The 12,975-nt window shown below is 47.7% G+C and overlaps 1 protein-coding gene and 1 pseudogene across 17 annotated transcripts; one reads left to right on the top strand and one right to left on the bottom strand.

Moving 5' to 3' along the window:
• LOC112658885 (60S ribosomal protein L17-like) overlaps positions 1-12,975 on the bottom strand; it is a 384,311-nt pseudogene that overhangs the window by 29,439 nt on the left and 341,897 nt on the right.
• Positions 3,508-11,774, top strand: STING1 (stimulator of interferon response cGAMP interactor 1). Of its 17 annotated transcripts, none has more exons than XM_025445358.2 (8): positions 3,508-3,655; positions 6,988-7,087; positions 7,592-7,818; positions 7,949-8,132; positions 8,384-8,492; positions 9,589-9,818; positions 10,547-10,733; positions 11,291-11,774. In XM_025445358.2, exons 3-8 carry the CDS (start codon positions 7,592-7,594, stop codon positions 11,479-11,481), a joined length of 1,128 nt encoding a protein of 375 aa, XP_025301143.1. In that variant the 5' UTR covers positions 3,508-3,655; positions 6,988-7,087; the 3' UTR covers positions 11,482-11,774. The 17 variants fall into 17 exon arrangements, with proteins under 17 accessions (XP_025301143.1, XP_035569721.1, XP_025301146.1 ...); XM_025445361.3 differs by lacking the exon at positions 3,508-3,655 and adding an exon at positions 6,546-6,659; XM_049101535.1 differs by lacking the exons at positions 3,508-3,655; positions 7,592-7,818 and adding exons at positions 6,549-6,659; positions 7,438-7,553 and having other exon boundaries at positions 7,819-8,132.

The raw sequence follows: 12,975 nt of genomic DNA, 5'->3' as shown, positions 1-12,975 counted from the left end.
ATGGAGCCTGCTTCTCCCTCTGCCTGTGTCTCTGCCTCTCTCTCTCTCTCTCTGTGACTATCATAAATAAATAAAAATTTAAAAAAAATAAAAAATAAATAAAAACTTACTACAAGGGACGCCTGGGTGGCTCAGCAGTTGAACGTCTGACGCCTTCCACATTTGGGAAGTGACCCTGGGATCCAGAATGGGATGGAGTCCTGCATCCGGCTCTCTGTGGGGAGCCTGATTCTCCCTCTGCCTGTGTCTCTGTCTCTCTTTGTGTCTCTCATGAATAAATAAATAAATCTTAAAAAAAAAACTTACTACAGAACTATAATAATCAATATGGTATGGACTGGCATCAGGATAGGCATACAGATCAATGGAAAAGAATTGAGAATTCACAAATAAACTCTCACATTCCCAGTCAGTTGATTAAAAAAAAAAGATTAATTTGAGAGGGAGGGAGGGAGAGAGAGAGAGAGAGAGAGAGAGAGAGAGAGAATGAGCAGAAAGGGGAGAGGGAGAGGGAGAGAGAATCCTGCCAAGCATGGAGCCAAACGTGGGGCTCCATCGGTGACCTGAGCCAAAACCAAGAGTTGGCCATTCAACCAACTGTGCCCCCAGGCACCCCCCAGTTGGATAATTTTTGACAGTGGTGCTAAAACAATTCAACAGAGAAAAATAGTCTTTTCAACAAATGATGCTGTGACTATTGGATATCTACACGCAAAAGAATTAATGTGGACCCCTAACTCACATCACATGTAAAAAAACTAAAAAATGGACCAAAGACCTAAATGTAAGAGCCAAAAGTATTAAATTCTTAGACAGAAACATAAGTTTGAATTTTTGTGACCTTGATGAGGCAATAATTTCTTATAGTACCAAAAGGACAAGAGACAAAAGAAAAGATAGATACCTAGATTTTATCAAAGTTAGTAACTTTTGTGCTTCAAAGGACAGTGCAAAGAAAACGAAAGGACAACCCACAGAATAGGGGAAAATTTTTGCAGTCCATATCTGATAAGGGATTTGTATCTAGAATGTAAAAAGAACTATTATGATAATTACAATAATAAGTTATTATTATTATAAGAAAAAGACAACCCAATTTTAAAAATGGGCAAAGGATATGAATAGACCTTTCACACAAAAGATATATGATGGCAATAAGCACATAAAAAGATACTCAACATCACTTGCAATCAGAGAAATGTAAATCAAAACCATAATAAGAAACTATTTCACACCTACTAGGATGGCTATAATAAAAAAGATAGATAAGAAACAAATATGGGCTAGAATGTAGAGAAATTCGAACCCTCATATACTGTTGGTGGGAATGTAAAATAGTGCAGCCACTTTGGGAAATAGTCTGATGGTTCTTCAAAAACATTTTTTTAAAAGATTTTATTTATTTATTTATGAGAGACAGAGAGAGAGAGAGGCAGAGACACAGGCAGAGGGAGAAGCAGGCTCTACTCAGGGAGCCCGACGTGGGACTCAATCCCGGGTCCTCAGGGTCACACTCTGGGCTGTAGGCAGCACTAAACCACTGCACCACTAGGGCTGTCCAATTCTTCAAAAAATTAAACATAGGGTCACCATATGACCCAGCAACCACACTCCTAGGTATATACCCAAGAGAAATGAGAATCCACAAAACACTTGCACATAATGTTCATAGCAGCATTATTCATAATAGCCAAAAAAATGGAAAAAACTCTAATGTCTTCAATTAGTGAATGAGTAAATAAACGTGATATAGTTACACAATGGAACATTATTCAACAATAAAATGGAATGATGTATGGATATATGCTACAACATGGATGAAACCTGAAAATGTAAGAAGACAGACACAGTTATATTTGTTTGAGGTCATTTACAGGAAATGTCCAGAATAGGCATATCTGTAGAGACAGAGGTAAATTAGTTATTGCCTGGAATGAGGTAGGGGTGAGGGTGTTTGAACAGTGATGGCTACAGGGTTTTTTTTTTGGGGAGGTGATGAAAATGTTCTTTTTTTTTTTTTTTTTTGATGAAAATGTTCTAAGATGATTGTGGTGATGGTTGCACAACTACGTGAATATACTAAAAAATAATGAATTGTGTATTATATTTATTTATTTATTTAAATTTTTTAAAAAGATGGATTTATTATTTGAGAGAGAGAGAGAGCATGAGCAGAAGTGGTGGAAAGAGAGAGAGAGAGAGAGAAAGAATCTGAAGCACACTCTGTGCTGAGCAAGGGGCCCTACACAGGCCCAATCTCACGACCCTGAGATCACTACCAGAACCCAAATGAAGCCTGGGATGCTCAACCGACTGTACCATCCAGGCGCCCTTGAATTGTGCATTTTAAATATATGAGTTGTATGTTATGTAAATTATATCTCAATAAAGCTGTTAGCAAAAACTAACAAACAAACAAAAATCAGATCTCTTTACCCTGCTAGATAACTTCCTTCCAGAAGGATGTGGATCCATTATTCACTCCCTATGCTCCCCGCCCTTAATCATTTCATCATCCAGGACCTCTTTCTCTATCACATCTACTTGGATATTGTCCTGTCCAAGAAGGACCATGACACACTAGTTGGCTCCATGATGGGGCAATGGAATTATAACAAGGAAGCGGCTGGGGTCAGACTCAGAGCCACCCCTGGATGAGACATCAAATCTGTGTCTGCTGGAGAGGTGACTTGAGACCATTATAGAGGCCAAGGTGATTGAAGCTGGCAACTCCAAGAGTGTGGTCGTCAGTGCTGTTGCTGCAGCTGCTGCTGGTAGCAGTTAGAATGAGTAATCACTGAGCATCTAGAGCAAGTCTTGTCTACAAGTGCAACATATCTTTTTATCCTCATGACAGTCTGATGTGATAAAAGATATTACCATCCCCATTGTAACTGAGGCTCAAAGAATTTAAATAACTAGGCCAAGGTCACATAGCTAGGAGAGGTAGAGGCCAGAGTGGGATCCTAGGTATACACCATGGTTAACTGATATTAAAATACCCCTACTTGGGCAGCCCGGGTGGCTCAGCAGTTTGGCGCCGCCTTTGGCCCAGGGCCTGATCCTGGAGACCCGGGATCGAGTCACGCGTCGGGCTCCTTGCGTGGGGCCTCATCTCCCTCTGCCTGTGTCTCTGCCTCTCTCTCTCTCTCTCTCTCCCCATGTGTGTCTCTCATGAATAAATGAATAAAATCTTTAAAAAAAAATAAAAATAAAAAAAATACAAGCCCCCCACCATTCAGGGACCTTTACACATGAATATCAGGAAACTTTTTTTTTTTTTTAAGAGTTTATTTATTTATTCATGAGAGACAGGCAGGCTCCCTACAGGAAACCCAATGCGGGACTCGATCCCAGAACTTTATTTGGAGATAGCCTCTTTGCAGATTTAATCAAGTTAAGATGAAGTCATCAGGGTGGGCCCCATCCAATACAACTGGTGTCCTTGTAAGAGGAACCACCATGTGAAGATAGAGTTGCAAAGCTGAAGAACACCATGTGACAGAGGCCGAGATATAAGAGCTGCAGCTGCAAACCAAGGATCCCCTGGGGGCCCCAGATGGTGGAAGAGGCTAGAAAAGATTCTTCTCTAGAGACTTCAGAGAAGGCATGGCCCTGCCAATACCTTGACTATAGACTTCCAGCTTTTAGAACTGTGAGTAAATTTCTATTTAACAAATTTCTGTTGTTTTAAGCCACCACATTTCTAGTGCTTTGGTACAGCAGCCCTAAGAAATTGATACAGAACCCCAACATGCTCACACGTTACAGATACACCAGCCATTTCTGTTTCTCTACAGATCAAACTCCTTCCCACCCTAGGGCTTTTACACGTGCTGCTCTATCAGAATGTTCCACACCTACATTCCTCTCCACCACCCTTTCCTTGGTCCTTCCAAACTCAGTGGCATTTCTTCAGGAAAGTCTAGACTGGGGTATTCCAGGATCTTCTCAGAACAGCAATAGAAGTACATTCTTTGAAGCCTTCACCACATCTGTAGTTAATTGCTGGTGCAGTTACATAATGCCCACTGCCCCAGCCCTGCTCTTGGTGTCATGACAACAGGGCCTGGCCTGACATATTCACCAGCAATCCTATCTTCTAGGCCCTGAGGCAATGCTGGGATTTTTTTCTTTTTAGAGCATACTCCAAGCATGAAACAACCAATACATGTTCAATCTTGGGAAAAGAAACCCAAGAAAACATAATGAGCAAACAGGAAAATATGCTAAAAATCACCTGCATTCCTACTGCATAGAGTAATCATTATTGGCATTTTGACATCTGTGCTTCCAGACCTTTTTCATGCAAAATATATTTCTTAAAATGCTATTATGCTGTCTTGTACACTGCTTTTTTCCAGTAAGAAATGTATAATAAATGTGGTTAAGAATCAACAAATACAGGGGTGCCTATGTGGCTCAGTTGGTTGGGTGTCTGACTCTTGGTTTCAGCTTGAGTCATGATCTCAGGGTAGTGGGATCAAGCCCTGCAAAGGGCTCTGTGCTGAGTAGGGAGTCTGCTTGAGATTCTCTCTCTCTCCCTCTCCCTCTGCCCCTCCCTCCCCAATATAAACAAATAAATCTTCTAAAAAAGTCAATAGGTACAAAATTACATCATCATTTTTGGTGGCTATGCAACCTTTTTTTAAAAAACATTTTAAAATATTTTATTTATTTGGGGATCCCTGGGCAGCTCAACGGTTTGGCCCTTGCCTTTGGCCCAGGGTGTGATCCTGGAGTCCCAAGATTGAGCACCACATCGGGGTTCCTGCATGGAGCCTTCTTCTCCCTCTGCCTCTCTCTGTGTGTCTCTATTCCTGAGAGACACACACAGAGAGGCAGAGACACAGGCAGAGAGAGAGAAGCAGGCTCCCTCCGGGGAACCCGATGCGAGACTCGACTTCAGAACCCCAAAATCATGCCCTGAGCTGAAGGCAGACATTCAACTACTGAACCATCCAGGTGCCCTGGTATGCAACCTTCTACTGTAAGATGAATCACATCTAGTTAACAAGTCCTCAATTGTTGGGCATTTAGATAACTTTCAGTTTTTCTCTGGTGTAAATGATACTGCTACAAATATCTGAAAAATGGGCATGTTTGTGCCCTTGTCTGATTATTTATTGACAAAGGGTTCCTGGAAATGGATTGCTGGGTCCACCATGGTATGTGTGTTTTTTAAGGCTTCTGATGCATAGTGCGACCCTGGCCTATACAAGAGGAACTTCCGGGGATCCCTGGGTGGCGCAGCGGTTTGGTGCCTGCCTTTGGCCCGGGGCGCGATCCTGGAGACCCGGATCGAATCCCACATCAGGCTCCCGGTGCATGGAGCCTGCTTCTTCCTCTGCCTATGTCTCTGCCTCTCTCTCTCTCTCTCTCTCTGTGACTATCATAAATAAATAAAAAAAATTAAAAAAAAAAAAGAGGAACTTCCTTCAGGAGAAAAGATGGGATGAGAACACTTTTGGGGGGAAGAGATGACCAGTGCAGAGCCGTAGAGAGGCAACAGCAGTGCCCCCTCGGGGAGTTGGTCCTTAGTAGCCGGGAAGCCCTTGGCTACTTGGCACAGCTGGCTCTTGGGGCAGGTGTGAAGGTGCCCGCTCTGGGGGGACCCTGCTAGGCCTTCTTTTGGGCAACCTTGATTTTCTTTGGTTTTGAAGTAGCTGAGCCCTTGCTCACCTCAGGGGGCCCCTTTGTGACTCACTTGTAGGGAAGAGAAGAAGTAGGGAATTCCCCCATTTGGAGGAAGTGATTTTCACAATCAAGAGATTTCAGGAAGCCTCCTTGTTTCTGGGAGGCCAGTGGATCTATGAATGTGGTGTGTCATCTTTTTCTGGTGTGATTCGGGGGAGGGTCCAGGCGAAGACCCTTTGACCCAGTCAGGAATGAATGGCTGCTGCTGTGTGGGTGCCACCCCAACCCCACTCTTTAGGCCTGCCCCATCTTCAAATCAAATCAGCTTATCAGTTTGCAGGAGAACAGCCAGAGACACTCCTGGTCACCCCAGAGGAAACTGTTGGTGTGAAACCTGGTTCTGGTAACTTCTACCCTTTCCCATGAAGTCATGGCACAGAACAAGCAGTTCACTCCACTAAGCCTCAGATTACCTACCTGTAAAATGGGAAATAGTGTTATGCTCAGTGGATTTTTTTTTAAGATTTTATTTATTTATTCATGAGAGACACAGAGAGAATCAGAGACACAGGCAGAAGGAGAAGCAGGCTCATTGCAGGAAGCCCGATGCGGGACTCGATCCTGAGACTCCAGGATCACACCCTGAGCCAAAGGCAGATGCTAAACCACCAAACCACCCAGGCGTCCCTATGCTCAGTGGATTAAGTAAAATAATATGTGTAACTCTTAGCATAATATCTGGAGCATGGTAAACAATTTATGATGACGATGATGATGAAGTTCCCCAGGACTGCTTTTTTGGCTAGAACTACAGGGTTGTCCCTGAGAAATCACAAGTGTGGCCACTTCCTGCAGGGAGCCAAATCTCCACTCCCCCAAAGACTCTCTGCTGCTACAAAGCCTTTTAGCCGCAAGGCTGTCGTTACAGGAAATAGCCACTCATTCTCCCTTCCTCCTTCCTGATATCACAGTCTTCAGAAAAAGAGGATGTGCATCTAGAAATCAGAATAAAACTCAGCACGGTGCAGTGTGTGTGCTGCCTTTGTCTGGGAGTGTCTTTGTTGGTCTTGTGGAGGCCTGCCTGGGTGTTGGTAGACTGTGTTTGATCATGGGGGCTTGAGTGTTCAGGATTGTGGCTGCAGGGGATTATGAGGTGGAGCAAATGGCATTGGAACAAGGGCTTTCTCAAGCCTCCCTCCCCATACCAAGATTGAGGCATGGCTCGTGGGGGCCCTTCCTCTCTCCCCGGGGAGCAGGAACTACCCTCCTCCTATAAGCTGTGGTCTGGTGAGACACCAGGGCTAGAGTGTTGTGGAAAGTTTTGATTGTCATTTAATGTTTGTTTTTCAGGCCGTACCCAGGAAGCTGCCCTCGGTCGCTGGGAGGCATTGCACCAGACCTCTTCTCCCTGTTGTCTTCCAGAAACAAGCTGCAGTCTCAGATATAGAAGGTAGGTAGGATTAGGAGTAGTGGAGCACAGGCTCCAAGGCTGAGGACCCCAGAGACCCAGAGATGAGTGCCAGCCTTCCGGCTGCCCTGCCTGCACCCCCAGACTGTGGTGGCACCTTTGCTGACTAAGGTCTTTTCTGGGGTGGATTCTGGGGAGAGGGGAAACTCAAGTCTTTGATAGTCCCTAGGGGGGTAGAACCTCCCAGGACACTTTCAGGTCTGAGTCTGGGACAGTCACTGCTTTCTTTCTTCACTACATCTGTGGTCTTACTGGGGTTGGGTAGGGTGTATATGTGTGGACACATGCACTTCTCCTCTCCCCCTGCTTTGTTTTCAACAAATCTGTCCCAGACAGGAGCTCTGGGACACTCTATGCCCAGCCTGTCCCCTAGAGGCATCTCCAACCACAGCCTCTGACTCCGGCTGGGCACCAGGAAGAACGAGAGCTGTCTGGAAGCGGTAGTGGGGTAAGGGGGTAACAGCTGGGGCTTCTTGGTACCCACAGATGCTCCAGGCTAGCCTGCACCCATCCATCCCACGGCCCAGGGGGACCAGGGCCCAGAAGGCAGCTTTGGTCCTGTTGGCTGTCAGCCTGGGAGCCCTTTGGGGGCTAGGGGAGCTACCGGAACACATTCTCCAATGGCTGGTGCTCCACCTGGCCTCCCTGCAGCTGGGACTGCTGTTCAAGGGGGTCTGTTATCTGACTGAAGAGCTGTGCCATCTCCACTCCAGGTGACTCCATTACCCGTGGCGACTGGGCACCCTACCTGTCTTGTTCTTGTGACTGATACCCAGCCTTGCCCCTCCCTGAATCTCTCTGGCTGAGCTGGGCTGGAGTTGGGAGCTTGACTGTCACCTGCAGGTACCAGGGCAGCTACTGGAGGGCTACACGGGCTTGCCTGGGCTGCCCCATTCGCTGTGGGGCTCTGCTCCTGCTGTCCTGCTATTTCTACGGCTCCCTCCCAAACATAGCTGGCCTGCCCTTCACTTGGATGCTTGCCCTCCTCGGCCTCTCACAGGCACTAAACATCCTCCTGGAGCTCCAGGTAAGACACAGAGGGAGGTGGAGGATGTAGCCAAGTGGAGGCTGCAGTTAGTATGAGCTACTCTGAGCTCAGTATTCAGAGTAAGACTAGTTCAGAGGTTGGTCCTTAGAGTAGAGCCTATAATGTCCTACAACAGCGGGTCCAGCAATGGCAGAGAAGGGATCAAGTTGGCAGCAGATTGGGAAATCTTGAGGAGGAGGGCTCTGGTTCTCCTTCATGGAGGCTCCCTAGCCCCACCCTGCTGTCCACAGGGCCTAGCCCCAGCTGAGGTCTCTGCAGTCTGTGAAAAAAGGAACTTCAACGTGGCCCATGGGCTGGCATGGTCATACTTTATTGGGTACCTGCGGCTGATCCTGCCAGGTGAGCCATTCTCTATACTCCTATTTCTAGACCTCTAAGACAATAGGACATAAAATCTCTTGTGTTTCTAGAACCTATATTTTTCAAAGAAGTTTTATTCCTGGGGCACTTGGGTGGCTCAGTCAATTAAGTGCCTTCTTTGGCTCAGGTCATGATCCCAGGGTTCTGGGATTGAACCCCACATTGGGTTCCCTGCTCAACAAGGAGCCCGCTTCTCCCTCCCCCTCTGCCACTCCTCCTGCTGGTGCACACTCTTTCTCTCTGTCAAATAAATAAATAAGATCTTTAAAAAATAATTTTTATTCCTAAAAATTTGATTCCCAAAGCAATTCTGCAGGCATGAAGGACATGGTTTATAGGGAGGAGTATGGTGCTTTGAGCCAGTAAGTGACTTCTCCCAGGTTAACCGTGAATTCTTCCAATGAATATTTACTTCATGCTCTGCACCCTTTGTGTGCATTTTTGCTTTTAATTCATACCTTGTGGGCAAGGGATAATCATCCTCCCTGTTTTAGAGGTAAGAAAATTGTGGTTCTATGAGGTAGAGTGACTTCTCCAAAGTCACACAGCGTAGTGAGACGAGGAGATGGGATTTGAACCCACATCTTCCCAGAGCCTGGACCCTTAACCACTCTCCTGTGAGCACATATGTCATGTCTCATTTCTTCTGACTTGCTAGCTGAGGCCATGGTTCTCCCATATCTCATTGCTGTCTGCCCTTGTCACCATGGCTTCTGCTAGGAAATAGGTCTGGAGCTAGAGGCCAGACTCCGTGTACCTGGGAATGCTGGGAAGGTCACCTCCTAGGGCTCTTCCTGCCTCCCAGATCTCTAAAATCTGTTGTGGGAAGGAGTGGGGTGAGCAGAGAAATCTAGACAAAGGACAGATGAAGGGAGAGAGAGGGAAAAGGAGTAGAGGGAGGGGCTGGAGAGTTCCTGAAAGCTCTGCCCCTCCTGGCTCCTGCACAATGCAAGTGGACTGGACCCTTCGTTCTCTTGCACCTACACATTGAGGGAACCAATGACCTGGATTACTGTCCTGGGTTGGGTGGGAAATAGGATTAATAGGAATGACTTCTCGGGCCTCTCCATCCCAGGGCTCCCAGCCCGGATACAGGCATTGCACAACAACATGCTACAGGGCATAGGGAGCCATCGGCTGCACATCCTCTTCCCATTGGACTGTGGGGTGCCTGATGACCTGAGTGTGGTCGACCCCAACATTCGCTTCCTATATGAGCTGCCCCAGCAAAGTGCTAACCGTGCTGGCATCAAGCGCCGGGTTTACACCAACAGCGTCTATGAACTTCTGGAAAAAGGGCAACCGGTGAGTGGTCAGGGAGGTGAGAGCTGCTAAAGAGGAGTCAAGCCCAGAGCACCAGAATTCTGACCCCTGGCCAAGCCCTGATAAAAATTTACTACCCTTCTCTGACCTTAATTTCCCCAATTGGTCCCAGAGCTGGGCAAGCTTCAGCTCTGAATGATGATAACAATACGCAACACTACTTGAGCACTTACTGCATACCAGACGCTGTTCATCTGACCGCCTCATTTAACCCTCACTACCACCTGTGGGGTAAGGACTGTTATGATCCCTGCTTTACAAATGAGGAAACTAAGACTCAGAGAACCAGTAAGAATTTGGACAATAATCCTGGCATACCATGCGCTTGACCATAAAGCTGTCCTAGACAAAGCTGTGAGAATGTCTTAAGATCTCACATAGGTTGGGGGAAACCCAGACCAGTGTTGAAGCCCAGAGCACAGCCTCCAGATTTGATTTCCAGTTAGAGTTGTTGATAGCAGGTGACTCGGGGGGTGTAGGGGGACCCTGCTCTGGGATCTGGGAAGGAGGAATCTGTGAAGGATAAATTTAGTACAGTCCTGGTCCTGATTTTAGGAGCAAAGGCATAGATAGCATAGATCTCATCAGGGTAGCCACCTCCCAGAGCTGCATCTCTACAGGCTGGAGGAGCGGGGCCCCAACAGTGGCACCAGGGTCCAGAGTCTGTCTATCTGGGCCCTGGTTGAATCTTGTCTTCTCATCTCCTCCAGGCAGGTATCTGTGTCCTGGAGTATGCCACCCCCTTGCAGACCCTTTTTGCCATGTCACAGGATGGCCGAGCTGGCTTTAGCCGGGAGGATCGGCTTGAGCAGGCCAAACTCTTCTGCCGGACACTTGAAGACATCCTGGCAGATGCCCCTGAGTTGCAGAACAACTGCCGCCTCATTGTCTACCAGGGTGAGGGATTGATAGGCCACAGGGTGGGAAGAGTCAGGTGTTCTGAGGGGTTAGAAGGAGCTATGGCAGCATTATGCCCTGGGCCTTCCCAAGTGGTCAAGGCATTCAAACCCTGCTCCTTCCTCCCTGGGGAGAGGTCCTGCCTCTCCACCCAGGACACTCACTTGCTTTCTGAGGTATCTGGCTATGGGTCCTGGGTGAAGTTTGAAGAGATGTGCTCTAGGATCCCCTCACTTCATCTAGGGATGCCAGAAGAAGCGGAAGAACAAAGAGATGGTGGGGGGGTTAGCTGCAGCCTCAGCTCTGCTACTGCCTCACGTTGTGACCCCGGCAGGTCTCTGCCCCTCTCTGAGCATCATCTCTGAGCCTGAGAAAGTAGAATTCTGTCATCTCTGAAAGCAATTCTAGCTCTAGAATTCCAGGAAACTAGCCCCGGGGCTAGGGGTGGGGAGGGATGCAGGGAGGTTGGAGGATCTGCTCAGCAAGTTTCAGGGAATGTAAAGAACATAAGAGGTCCTCACTGCACTCCTCCCCCACCTTCCCCATGCTTGTTCCAGAACCTGCAGAGGGCAGCAGCTTCTCCCTGTCACAGGAGATTCTCCGGCACCTGCGGCAGGAGGAAAGGGAGGTTACTATGGGCAGCATGGACACCTCGATCGTACCCACCTCCTCTACACTGTCCCAAGAGCCCAATCTCTTCATCAGTGGCTTGGAACAGCCTCTCCCACTCCGCACAGATATCTTCTGAGGCCCAAGGTTAGCTGGCTTGAACCCCCAGTGCTCCCCAAGACTGTATCCCCAAGAGTGTGGATTGAAGGGCATTCTCCCAGGGGGGTCTCTCAGAGAAGGCCCCTGAACTTAACATCTCAAGGTTAATCCTATGGCCTTGGGCAAGTTGTTTGACGTCTCTGAACTTCAGTGTCCTCATCTATGAAATGGGATTATAATCACTGCCCTACCTACCTCACAGGGTTGCTGTGAGGACTATGACTGTATGGAACTTTCTGTAAACTCCAAATATCACATAGACTTACCTGATAAGGGGTGTGTCAAGTGTCTTCCATTAGACCCACCAGACTGACTCTCCTCTCTGCCTCCTCAGTCCTCGGATAGCATCAACAGGCTCCCTTGCTCTCTGAATTCTGGTCATATTCAGTCCACAGGAAGCCCCAGTGGGAGAACAGAGGGAGGGAGGAGGGTGAGGTTGGGGTAGGTATCCCCCCAGATCCCTCCCTGCAGTATCAAGGTCATTGTGGGCTCTCTGCATATCTGTCCTGAGGTCACAGTTCCACCATGCTCTCGGTAACCCTGTCTCTCCCCAGATTCCATTACCTGTCCCTTTCCCATGCTGCTCAGACTTGGCAATGGTCCTGGTTTCCTGCTAATATCTCCTCTGGAGCACTCATTCTCCTTGTGGTTTTCTTATACCTGCCCTTTCTAAACAACTCCCTTTTTAAAATTTTTTTTTTTTTTTTTTTTAGAGAGTGCTCACCTGTGTGTGCATGGGTGAGGGTAGGTGGGGGAAGGACAGGGGGAGGGAGAGAGAGAATCTCAAGCAGGCTCCACACCCAGCGCAGAGCCTGATGCGAAGCTTGATCTCAGGATCCTGAGACCATGACCTGAGTTGAAACCAAGAGTTTGACGCTCAACCAACTGAGCCACTCAGCTGCCCCTAAACAGCACCCCTTATCAACAATTCTCAGATTACCTATCTGAGTGTGCCATCTTTCTTTGGCTGGACTCCGACAGACATGAAGAATTGGCATTTATTATCTGAAATGTCCAAATCCCCTTGCACAGACATAATTCCTTAGACCCCTCCTTATTCTAGGACAGGGCAGTACGGTGGTGGATATCGTTTCATCATGGACAGAGCCCAGGAGTCAGGCTGAAGGCATTAGAGGGTAGCATGCCTGCCCTTCCAGGGCCCTTGTCTGTAGTGAGAGCCCTGGGGAATATGGAGTGGCTTGAGCAGGCATGCCAACCCCATGAGGGGCACACGGCTGCATCTAGGGCAAGGGGCCACTCCAAGGAGCAGGGGCCATTGGATGGATGTCCGGGGATGACAGAGCCTGCAAAGAGAGGACGGGTGGGGGAGAAGAGGGCTCCTGTGAGGAGACAGGATATACTCTGGGAGACCTTGGACAACACAGCCAGGCTCCTGCTATATCTTATGCCATCACCATTAGGCCTGAGCCATCACGACAATACTGTCATGACAGGATGGCCTGTATCTGGGAGG

The sequence above is a fragment of the Canis lupus genome, chromosome 2 (genome assembly GCF_003254725.2).
Source record: "Canis lupus dingo isolate Sandy chromosome 2, ASM325472v2, whole genome shotgun sequence".
Lineage (NCBI taxonomy): Eukaryota > Metazoa > Chordata > Mammalia > Carnivora > Canidae > Canis > Canis lupus.
This window is presented reverse-complemented; position numbering and strand designations above follow the sequence as displayed.